The sequence below is a fragment of the Gobio gobio genome (assembly GCF_949357685.1).
Source record: "Gobio gobio genome assembly, chromosome: 19".
Taxonomy (NCBI): domain Eukaryota; kingdom Metazoa; phylum Chordata; class Actinopteri; order Cypriniformes; family Gobionidae; genus Gobio; species Gobio gobio.
Window position 1 is genome coordinate 10,082,340 of NC_137112.1, and position 12,537 is coordinate 10,094,876.

The 12,537-nt window shown below is 44.4% G+C and overlaps 1 protein-coding gene across 11 annotated transcripts in view; it reads left to right on the top strand.

Annotated features, from left to right (window-relative positions):
* The window catches only part of hipk1b (homeodomain interacting protein kinase 1b), a 30,834-nt gene that overhangs the window by 593 nt on the left and 17,704 nt on the right, over positions 1–12,537 (top strand). For 5 of the 11 annotated variants that reach the window (XM_079844394.1, XM_079844391.1, XM_079844396.1 and 2 more), the window contains exons 2-10: positions 4,366–5,054; positions 6,882–7,255; positions 7,609–7,732; positions 8,461–8,580; positions 8,685–8,771; positions 8,857–9,041; positions 9,134–9,471; positions 11,606–11,724; positions 11,969–12,103. In XM_079844394.1, the coding sequence (XP_079700520.1) occupies positions 4,368–5,054; positions 6,882–7,255; positions 7,609–7,732; positions 8,461–8,580; positions 8,685–8,771; positions 8,857–9,041; positions 9,134–9,471; positions 11,606–11,724; positions 11,969–12,103 (2,169 nt within the window). In that variant the 5' untranslated portion in view covers positions 4,366–4,367. The remainder of the gene's footprint in view (positions 1–4,365; positions 5,055–6,881; positions 7,256–7,608; positions 7,733–8,460; positions 8,581–8,684; positions 8,772–8,856; positions 9,042–9,133; positions 9,472–11,605; positions 11,725–11,968; positions 12,104–12,537) is intronic. The other 6 variants (XM_079844399.1, XM_079844400.1, XM_079844401.1 and 3 more) reach the window with 3 other exon arrangements.

Here is a 12,537-nt window from a genome sequence, read left to right on the forward strand (position 1 = left end):
TATCGGCAACAATGTCACTAAATTCAAGGACTGCGATATTAATGTTCACATATCAAGGAATAAACAAAGTACTTTTGAGGAAATGTGTTTATTTTTGTGTTTGCTTAGTGACAATAGCTCAGTTTTCTCGAAAAGGGTGGAGTCGTTTAGTGGTTGTAAACACAGCGTTTTGGTATCACTGTAAAACTCGATTAAAAGACAATTTACGACTTGCAACCTTGTAGGTCGTGGGTAATCTTTGATATTTCGGTTCAGTTTTGATGTTTTTATTTGATTTAAATGTTTAGATACGACGCTCCTCTGCCTCAGTGAAAATGTGCTTGTGTGAATCAGGGGATTTCAGACAGAAAGAGAGACCCTCGGTCCAGACTGGTTTAAAAAAAATGCACAAAATGTATTAATATAAATGTTTTTCTTTTTAATTATTTCTCGTTGAACCCCCTGGGTGAAGGTATTACACAGATATGGGATGAAACATGCCTCACAATTGATCTTCCTAGTTTAAGGAGCAACATCTCTATATAATAATTATTTAGCTATTGTCACAGATTTTTCTCTTTTATTATTTATTACATTATTTAACCACCCCCAAATCTACTTGCTTTGAGACAATAGCTTGGTAGTTGGTAATGAATAAAAATACACGTTCAATAAATAAAGGAAATCCTACACATTTAAGGTAGACCTCCCGAAACTATTAGTGTCGCGGAGTGGGCGTGTTATGAATATGTGGTTGTTTGTATCGTTGCATTTCCAGAGTGAGCTGAAATTACAAGAGTGCACATACATTTGGTAAATAAATATAAACATTTATTTACACATCACACAACTATTCACAACACAACAGAGGCTGGCTTTGCTTGAGTTGTTTGTCTGGATTTTGCTGCTTTTAAGATAAAAATCCCAAATTTTTGCCTGTTTAGGATTGTCACCACCTCTGTTCCTCTTCAATATTTTTACTGCTAAAGTTACTACATGGAGCTCGCTCGTCTGTGTTTTTTTTTGTGTGTTTGTGTGTGTTTTTTAAAATATATATACTTCAGGGCTCAATGCCAGTTTGGCCAGTGGTTAAATTTTTACTTGCCCTGCCAAAAAATTTCACCGGCCCCACCACAAAAAAGTAATAAATTAAATAGGCCTAGTTATTGTTTTTGATCGATATAACCTTAATAAATAAGGTTATGACTCAAAAACTATTAGCTTAACTCATAAATTTTTTTATTTTGTTAGTGACAGTCAGTAACAAAATATCAACAAATAATCAAATTACGAGCAACCGCACAATTAAATGCAGCAGAAAAAACATACAAATGCAAATAAAATATCACTGCATAGTCTGCATACAATTATATATATCACTGCATAGAAATACAGATTAACCCTTATTAAACATTATTCAGTCAAGAGCCGAGTGATTTTTTTATCTCGATATTTATATAGTCATTGACGATATTTTCTGTTATACGGTAGGTGGTGCTATTGCGCCTCTCCTGAATGAGTACAGAATCTCCTGATCAAAAGACATGTGAAGACGATGCAGAAACAAACAAACTCATATGTAAGCTGATGCATATGTAAAATAACGCGATCATCAACATTAAGCAGCATATGAAGCCTCTACTTCTCGGCATGTGGATGTTTTTAACTACAAGACAAAGAAGTTTGTAGTTGAAGGAGGCTTATGGCAGCAAAGCAAAATACTGCTAAAAGCAAAGAGCCTTAGGCACTCGTACAACAAAGCGCAAATGACGACATCACTTGATTTGCTCGACGGCTTACAAGGGTAAAGTAATCTTGTATTTAGCAATGTGTTTAGAGTCTCAATCGCTATATCACTGTCACAAAAGTATATAATGGTAGTGATGATTTTTTCGGAACAATCAGTGATCTGCAGAACTGTACCGCGCCGTGGAAAATGCGACAAAGCGAGCCATACCGAACTGTGCCGTGCAGTGGAAACCCGCCAAGGCGAGCTGTACCGAACTGTACCGTGCCGTGGAAACGAGCCGTAATGAACTGTAACGTGCCGTGGAAACGCGACAAAGCGAGCCGTAATGAACTGTACCGTGCCGTGGAAACGCGACAAAGCGAGCCGTACCGAACTGTACCGTGCCGTGGAAACGCGACAAAGCGAGCCGTAATGAACTGTAACGTGCCGTGGAAACGCGACAAAGCGAGCCGTACCGAACTGTGCCGTGCCGCGGAAACCCGCCAAAGCGAGCCGTACCGAACCGAACTGTACCGTGCAGCGGAAACGCGCCAAAGCGAGCCGTACCGAACTGTACCGCGCCGTGGAAACCCGCCAAAGCGAGCCGTACCGAACTGTACCATGCCGTGGAGACGTGCCAAAGCGAGCCGTACCGAACTGTACCGTGCCGTGGAAACGCGACAAAGCGAGCCGTAATGAACTGTAACGTGCCGTGGAAACGCGACAAAGCGAGCCGTACCGAACTGTGCCGTGCCGCGGAAACCCGCCAAAGCGAGCCGTACCGAACCGAACTGTACCGTGCCACGGAAACGCGCCAAAGCGAGCCGTACCGAACTGTACCGCGCCGTGGAAACCCGCCAAAGCGAGCCGTACCGAACTGTACCATGTCGTGGAGACGTGCCAAAGCGAGCCGTACCGAACTGTACCATGCCGTGGAGACGTGCCAAAGCGAGCCGTACCGAACTGTACCATGCCGTGGAGACGTGCCAAAGCGAGCCGTACCGAACTGTACCATGCCGTGGAGACGTGCCAAAGCGAGCAGTACCGAACTGTACCGCGCCGTGGAAACCCGCCAAAGCGAGCCGTACCGAACTGTACCATGTCGTGGAGACGTGCCAAAGCGAGCCGTACCGAACTGTACCGCGCCGTGGAAACGCGCCAAAGCGAGCAGTACCGAACTGTCCCGTGCCGTGGAGACGCGCCAAAGCGAGCCGTACCGAACTGTACCGTGCCGTGGAAACGCGACAAAGCGAGCCGTAATGAACTGTAACGTGCCGTGGAAACGCGACAAAGCGAGCCGTACCGAACTGTGCCGTGCCGCGGAAACCCGCCAAAGCGAGCCTTACCGAACCGAACTGTACCGTGCCGCGGAAACGCGCCAAAGCGAGCCGTACCGAACTGTACCGCGCCGTGGAAACCCGCCAAAGCGAGCCGTACCGAACTGTACCATGCCGTGGAGACGTGCCAAAGCGAGCCGTACCGAACTGTACCGTGCCGTGGAAACGCGACAAAGCGAGCCGTAATGAACTGTAACGTGCCGTGGAAACGCGACAAAGCGAGCCGTACCGAACTGTGCCGTGCCGCGGAAACCCGCCAAAGCGAGCCGTACCGAACCGAACTGTACCGTGCCACGGAAACGCGCCAAAGCGAGCCGTACCGAACTGTACCGCGCCGTGGAAACCCGCCAAAGCGAGCCGTACCGAACTGTACCATGTCGTGGAGACGTGCCAAAGCGAGCCGTACCGAACTGTACCATGCCGTGGAGACGTGCCAAAGCGAGCCGTACCGAACTGTACCATGCCGTGGAGACGTGCCAAAGCGAGCCGTACCGAACTGTACCATGCCGTGGAGACGCGCCAAAGCGAGCCGTACCGAACTGTACCGCGCCGTGGAAACCCGCCAAAGCGAGCCGTACCGAACTGTACCATGTCGTGGAGACGTGCCAAAGCGAGCCGTACCGAACTGTACCATGCCGTGGAGACGTGCCAAAGCGAGCCGTACCGAACTGTACCATGCCGTGGAGACGTGCCAAAGCGAGCAGTACCAAACTGTACCGCGCCGTGGAAACCCGCCAAAGCGAGCCGTACCGAACTGTACCATGTCGTGGAGACGTGCCAAAGCGAGCCGTACCGAACTGTACCATGTCGTGGAGACGTGCCAAAGCGAGCCGTACCGAACTGTACCATGCCGTGGAGACGTGCCAAAGCGAGCAGTACCGAACTGTACCGTGCCGTGGAGACGCGCCAAAGCGAGCAGTGCCGTACCGTGCCGTGGATGCGTGCCAAAGCGAGCAGTACCGAACCAAACTGTACCGTGCAGTGGAAACGCGCCAAAGCGAGCCGTACCGAACTGTACCGCGCCGTGGAAACCCGCCAAAGCGAGCCGTACCGAACTGTACCGTGCCGTGGAGACGCGCCAAAGCGAGCCGTACCGAACTGTACCGCGCCGTGGAAACGCGCCAAAGCGAGCAGTACCGAACTGTCCCGTGCCGTGGAGACGCGCCAAAGCGAGCCGTACCAAACTGTTCCATGCCGTGGAAAAGCATAATTTGTTTGTGATGGTACACCCGTGTTGATATCAGTGTTGTTATTTGAAAGTGTTTTTTTTGTTCTTTCTGTTTTCAACAATGCCAAATCTTATTTATCCAATATTCACAGGCATGGCTTCACAGCTGCAGGTTTTCTCCCCTCCATCTGTGTCTTCCAGTGCCTTCTGCAGGGTGAAAAAAATGAAGGTGGAGAGCTGTGCTTGGGATGCTTCCAATGAAGCCTATAGTTCTGTGGGCCAGTACAGCTTCAACCCCGCAGCGGGCCTCCCTTTCGGCACCTCCGGCCTGGTCTTCCCCCCAGCGTCCCGGGGCCAGGTTGTGGTCCGTGCTGCAGACAGCACTGGGAGCCTCCCGCGTGGGTCCAGTCGCAGGACCTCTCACAACACCCACCACTCGGATTCCCACTCTTCTCGTGGGCACAGGTACGGTGTGAAGAGGAAGAATGAGGAAGTGGAGAGTTCCGGTGGAGGCGGAAGTGGTAGCGGCAGCGTTCAGATTCTGGAGGAGCTTTCAGCTCCTGCCTTCTCCGCACGTACGGGAGGAACAGGAACCACCGCCCAGTCCATCCCCCACTCGGCCCCCACCACCAAAAGCAGCAGCTCCAATGGGGAAGGGGACTACCAGCTGGTCCAACACGAGATCCTCTGCTCCGTCTCCAACAGCTACGAAGTTCTTGAGTTTCTCGGCCGGGGCACATTTGGGCAGGTGGCCAAGTGCTGGAAAAGAGGAACTAATGAGATTGTGGCCATCAAAATCCTGAAGAACCATCCATCATATGCACGTCAAGGACAGATCGAGGTATGTTCTGGTAGTATCTGTGTTTCTGTAGTGGGTTAGAACCACCAGAGGCCCCACGATGCGATGAAATCTTAAGTTTTTTAATTATGCTGAGTATCACAATAAAGTACTGCGATTTTATATCATATATTTGTTCAGCTGCAAATGTCCACAAAAGAGAATTTTGTCCATGTTTTTATCTAATAAGACAAAGTTCCCAGTCTATACATTTCAGACTGCAAACTACAGTTGTTAATAATTCAATATATTTGTTTTTACAATACATATTGTTTTAAGCAGTTTTACAAAGAACAAGCTTACCAACAGCCTAGTGAAAAAGTCAACGCTGACTATACATTACGCTCCTTTTGTTAAAGTTATGTAATGTAATTGTGCTGAATCATATTTATATTATTGATTTAGGAAGATGCATACATTTGCCATTAACAGATACTTACAGTGTATTATAGCCTACACAATAACAAAAGACAGTTTGATTTCAAAAGGGCAAAACTTGGAACACAAGTGTCCTTCCTCCCTCCCATATCATTAGACACATTTAATGCTGCTGTGGTCTTTCTTGTCAATCTTGTTGTACTATGAACAAGGTTGCTGGCAGTGTAGATATCACATTATGGCAGCTTCATTGATTATAATCGTTACCAAAAGGCTTGCTGGGGCTATAGCCCTGATAGATTTTCATAGCACCGGCACAGCCAAATAGGATTTCCTAATCATTTTCTTGTTTTTTTTACTCAGTGTCACTTTAAATAAAATAAAAAAAGCTTTGCATTTTCAGTTTCCTGTGGCGTGTTTATATCAAGGTAGTTAAACGCGTCTTGACACTCTGCTCTTTTCCGTTTTGTCAGATTTTTAAAGCATTCTCTCACTGCAGTTTTAAAGCCCTCATTATCTGTTCGGGCCGGCGGTAGGTGGGACTAGTGCTGGGTGGTATGACCAAAAAATTATATCACGGTATTTTTCTAAATGATATCGGTTTCACGGTACATGACGGTATTTATTTTCCCCTATGCATGACCGGGTGTTAACCACATTTTTTACTAATTGAGAGGGGAAATACTGCAGTAGATTGACTAGAATGCCCTGTTTAACTGATCACATGATGAGTGAATATTGCAGAAAAATTCCACACTAGAATTAATACAGGTTTGCAAAGCCCCATAAAATTATGCTGTTGGGAGACAACCGATAAAACACAGACCTGCAACACTCATTACAGACACATGAATATTAAAATATGATCACGGCACGGAGAGAAAAAAGAGTTGAGGGCACCTTAAGCATTTTAAAAATGGAACCGTATTGCCCATTCTTCTTTGAATTGTCAGTCTATTTATTAACTTACATCGTCTTCTGTGTAGCCGAATAACCTATCGTGTTATCGCAGTCGTGATCAGACGTACAGTTCAGTGTCCTTTGTATACATTCCTAATGCTGCGTTCACACCAAACGTGAGTAGAGCGTCAAAATCGCGTCTACCGCGTCCGAGGCAAATTGGATGCGCATAGAAATCGAGTGTTTGAAGCAAAATAGACGCGCGTTCAAGGCGCTCCAGGAGAAATGTCATAAAACACCACTCTGCCTCTTTTCATTTTCATTAAAAATACATGTTAAACATTAATAACCACACAAATGTGGTCCAGGCAACTCCTACATTATCTTCACTGCATGTATATTTAAATATCCTTAAAAAATAAGTTCTATTCATGTTTGGTGTGAACGCAGCACTAGACATTTCTAAGAAACTTCATGTTTCAAACTAAATTAAGAAATTGTTTTCCCCTTTTCTTAATTGTGGACACTTATTCATCATCGATCCTCTTCTAGGTGAGCATTTTGAACCGGCTCAGTGCGGAGAACGCCGACGAGTTCAACTTTGTGCGCTCCTACGAGTGTTTCCAGCACAAGGGCCACACATGCTTGGTGTTTGAAATGCTGGAGCAGAACCTTTACGACTTCCTGAAGCACAGTAAATTCAGCCCACTGCCTCTGAGGCACATCCGCCCCATCCTGCAGCAGGTGGCCACGGCCCTGATGAAGCTGAAGAGCCTGGGTCTCATCCACGCTGATCTGAAGCCTGAGAACATCATGCTGGTGGACCCCATCAGACAGCCCTACAGGGTAAAGGTTATCGACTTTGGATCAGCCAGTCACGTCTCCAAAGCCGTTTGCTCGACTTACCTCCAGTCTCGTTACTACAGGTGAGGAGGGATTATCTGTAATCTGTAAAAATGTTTTAATGACAATGCATCCCTGTAGTTGAGATTACCCGATGAAATCCTAAATGTTTGATAAAAGAAATACAGCCTATATCAGGGATCCTCAAATCTGGCCCACGGGATTCACGTTCCTGCAGAGTTTAGCTTTAACCCTAATCAAACACACCTGAACATGCTAGCCAATGTCTTCAGGTTCATTAGAAAATCACAGGTAGGTGAGTTTGATCAACTCTGCAGCGCATTGGCCCTCCAGGGCAAGATTTGAGGAACCCTGGCCTATATGCATAGATTTTAATATTGAAATTGTATTTTTTTTTTTCACTTTCTATTCTCAGAGCCCCCGAGATCATCCTGGGTCTGCCATTCTGTGAAGCCATTGACATGTGGTCGCTGGGGTGTGTGATTGCAGAGCTTTTTCTGGGCTGGCCGCTGTATCCAGGAGCTTCAGAATATGACCAGGTCTCACATATGTTACTGTTGTTATTATTAGGTGGAAAAATAATCCTCAACTAGGGCTGCCCCCTAATAGTAGACTAAACTTTAGTCGCAGAGAATAGGCTTAGTCGACCAACATTTTATTAACCTGTTAGTCAGAAAAAAACCCTCCACAGGAAGTCACGCAGGCTGTGAGGGACAGATTGTTGACGGCGGGTCATTGTGGTAATTACAGCATGTCAAACGGGAAATCCAAATGTCCGCCCATCATCAATTGACCTTGAATATGGCTTATTGTTTGAAACGCGTTAACCTAAATAAATGTGCGCTATTATTAGGCGCATATCCAAGTGTTTGTGCTGAGTGTGGAAGCTGAAGTATAACATGCTTACTGCATGACATGGCACATGGTGATGATCACTTGCATTTAGGATTTTTTTTATGATAACAGCAACTTAAAATTACTGTCATTTTTGGTCACAGCTTCAGAACAGCAGCATATACCGAAATGAGCTGAATCATGATATTGTACCGTTTGAAATAAAATATATACCGGTATTTTCCCAGTACCGGTATACCGCACATCCCTAGCTGGAACAGTTTCAATGCAATCAATCATAGTTCTAATCGCAAGAAAGCGTGTCAAAATGAATATTCCCAAACTGTAAATGGTTAGTTCATCCAGTTTCCGGGTCCTTCATGTTGAAATCGTCCCTAGTCTTTGACTTGACCTTTTCATTTTTCCTCTCCAGATTCGGTACATTTCTCAGACGCAGGGATTGCCTCCAGAGTACCTGTTGAGTGCTGGCACAAAGACAAGCCGCTTCTTCAACAGAGGACCAGACTCCAGCTATCCACTTTGGAGATTAAAAGTCAGTACTCGTTGTTTTTTTGAGAAGCAAATCTAATGGTGAATGACAGAACAGTTACTCTTTGGTGAATATTTTACTAGGCTGACACTTGTGTATTTTTCTAGACCCCATCTGAACATGAGGCTGAAATGGGCATCAAGTCCAAAGAAGCGAGAAAATACATCTTCAATTGTTTAGATGACATGATGCAGGTAATTAGAAATACATGTCTAGGATGGAATGCGTCAATGCTAGACGTCTAATACTAAACCTCTTATTTGATTGATCGGTTTCCAGGTCAATCTGCCTACTCATTTAGAAGGGACGGACATGTTGGCGGAGAAGGCGGACCGACGGGAGTTGATTGACCTGCTGAAAAGGATGCTGAGACTGGACGCTGATAAAAGAATCACACCCACAAAGACCCTGGCACATCCGTTTGTGACCATGAGCCACTTGCTGAACTTCCCGCACAGCTCTCAGTATGTCCTTTTGGAGAAGACATGGAATTCTAGCTTTTTTTGCATTTTGAGAGATATGTGTTTTTAAATTGGTTGTCGTTTGATTTTTGTAGTGTGAAGTCGTGCTTCCAGAACATGGATATCTGCAAGAGAAGGAACAGCAGCTTTGACAGTGGAAAGGCCCTGTTTGCTGCTAACGCTGTTCCTGGAACTGCAGGAAACCTGACTGTGACCTTCAGTAGCCAGCTTAATCAGCACAGCCAGGTTCCGTCTGCTGCTGGAGCCGTTCCTCTCCTCAACTACCAGCCAGCCCTTTACCAGCAGGCTACCATAAACATCCCAGGCCTGGCCCAACCCAGCATCCCCATGCAGACCCGCCCCGCACAGCTGTGTGCTCAGACTGAACCTTTCCAGCAAACACTCATCGTCTGCCCCCCCACTACTATTCAAGGTGAGCTGGAGCATGGAGCATTATGGATTTCTAGGCCAGATTCTATGGAAAGCTTAGGCAGCTGACTTGTTGCCTGGCCGCCCTATCAGGCAATGACTTTACAGGCAGCGTTTGCGCACAAAGGTACCTCCTGATACTGATTTCAGACAGACTTCTAACGGTTAAATGATCTACAACGAAATGGGAGTTGGTGGTAACGAAGCGTATATTTTATACTGCAATACTACTTTCACTAGAAATGGATTCAAAAGATAAACGGACCACCAAACGATGGCATCTTTATATTTTAGTTCTACTATCACAGAATTGAACATGCAGAATTGTGGGATGGCAAAGGCAGTGAAGGATACATCTCATTAGATGGATGTGAACCTATCATTGGTTTTGGACATGCCTTGTTGCCTTCCTCCGTATGCTGCCTGCAGAGACAGCATTTTTCAGTTTTTGAACGCAGTCCATTAGTTTTAGCCAGTGGTGGAGGAAGTACTGAATCTCTGTACTTAATTAAATGTGCAAATAAATAGACATATTTACTTTAGTAAAAGTAGAAGTACCACAGTGACAACCCTACTGAAGTAAAGAGTAAAAAGTACCTGATTTTAAATGTACTTTAAGAGAGTAAATTGTTTTACTTTTAATACTTAATGTCTATATTATTATAATAATTAAAATGCCACAGCCCATACTGTTTTTTAATTAAGTTAGTTTTGGGTTAATGTAATTGTGCTTCCCATCTGTGGCCCAGTTTACATTCTGACTTTCAAATCTATCAGGGTGATCTGCAGAGTTAAATATCATTCTGAAGCAATATTCTCACCAGTGTTCAATCAGCTTTGACGTATTTAAATCTGCAAATTTATGATATTTTTACCTTTTATTTTCCCCCTAATCTTATAGGCTATGCTTCAGCTTTCCTTTTATATTCTTAAATTTGATCAATACATTAAATTAGAATAAGACACTGTAGGGCTGTTAACAATCAAATTAAATAAGTACAACTTAGTACAACTGCGTTAAATAATGTTATGAGATTGTTTTAAATATTTTTTGGAATGCAAATAAGAAATGTTGGAAAGAATGTTTAAACATGAAACTAAACTGCCAGTAGGCGGCCGCTGGTCTTAATGAGTGAGTCATTGAGTCGATTCGTTCAAACGGCTGATTCATTCAAGAATGAGGCAGTCGTTTATGAACAGGTCATTGAATCTTTGATACAACCGATTCATTCAAAACGCTGAATCATTCAGTAACACACTGTTGCTGTGAGACGGGTTACGGTTCTGCTGTGGTCTTGGAAATATTTTCGCTGCTGAAATAGAACAAAAACAGCCAATATTGCATCTAAAATGTAAGCGACTTGATGTTAATTAATTTTTTATGGAACTGTCATTATGAAATCAGTCACATTTTCAATCGTGATGGTATTCAGGAAAAAAGCACTCTTGGTTGTGTGGTGTTTTTTAACTGTAGGTATTTGACTGAGTTTCTCTGTTTGAGCGGCGCTCATATGTTTTCAATTGATTTCTCCTCGAGCCTCAACAGCGCAACCTTGTTACCATCAGTTTGTTATACATTATATTATTATCCACTATCGATCGCCACTTACACTAAATGAATGCAGAATAATTAGCATTTTGGTGATTCCCTAGATGTGTTTGTTATTGACCTTTTAATCAGCTTGTCCGGTCGCCGAGGAAGTAAAATTCTTTCACTTGCCCCTTCCAAAAAATCTACTTGTCCCGGACAAGCGTTAATGTCGAGCCCTGAAACTGATCAGAAAATGTAATGGAACGTTGTAGAAATGTAGTAGAGTAGAAAGTATAATAAAAATTGTTGCAAAATCTAACGAAGTAAAAGTCAAAAGTATGCACTATGGATTCTACTTAAGTAAAGTACAGATACGTAAAAATGTACTTAAGTAAAGTAACAAAGTATTTGTACTTCGTTACATTCCACCACTGGTTCTAGCTAAAGCATTATTTCATAATTTTCTCGTTAAATATCCTGTCTCAGAGATGTCACGTTGCAGAATTAAAATGTAGCAAAAAGCCAAAATCAAATTATCACATTTTTTTTTTTTTTTTATTGCTTAAATGGTCCCAGAAATTAAGATGCTCTTTTATTTTTCCCAAAGGGCTTCCATCTTCTAATAAAACCTCTAGCTATCCTGTCAGGATGGAGAACGGTGTTCCTGTTGTCCAGCAGAACCAGTCCACGCAACCCCTTCAGATTCAACCCAGCATGCTGACACAGGTAAGACATGCATCTGATCCGTCTCTCGTGTATAATCTCGAACTCATCACTGCGAATGAATCCAGTTGAGTTGGAGAGGAAACGTCCGTTCTTAAAGTCTGCATGGACACCTGTTCCGCTACTGGCAAGTGCCGGTAAATGGCACGTGAGATCACAGCCTTGTACCCTTGACCTGAGTCTGACCTTTTGTCTAATCTTTCCATGCTTTTTGCCCCTTTTCCTCCATGGTGCCCCTCCTCCGTAGGGCTCCTGTACGCCTCTGATGGTGGCCACACTGCACCCCCACACAGCGGGAGTGGCATCCCAGTACCCGCTGCCCCTGGCACTGGGCTGTGGGGCAGGAAGGCCTGCCCTACTGGAGCAGACAGCCACAGTGCTGGTAAAGAGAGACCCACCCAGCGCTCTACCACTAACATCACTTCTCATTGCCCCTCTTTCTAAAATCCTCCTTTCTTTCTTTCTGGTCTCTCTATTACTTTCCGAACACTTTGATCTTACCTTTCTTTCTTTCATCGTTACTGATATCTTTTTTTCTCTCCTTTTTTTCTGCTCTCTCTTTGATCATTCTGGAACCCTCTGTGATCTCTTGTTGATCTTTACTGATCTCTTTGATTTTCTTTCTAATCCCTCTGTTTTCCAGTCTTTCTTTTGATATTTTTTTCCTGCTCTCTCTTTGATCATTCTGGAACCCTCTGTGATCTCTTGTTGATCTTTTCTTGCCTGTTTTTTTTTCTCTTCTGATCTTTCTTTGATACCCCCCCCCCCCCCCCCCCCCCCCCATTTTTTGGACGTTCATCTTTTTCTTATTTTTTT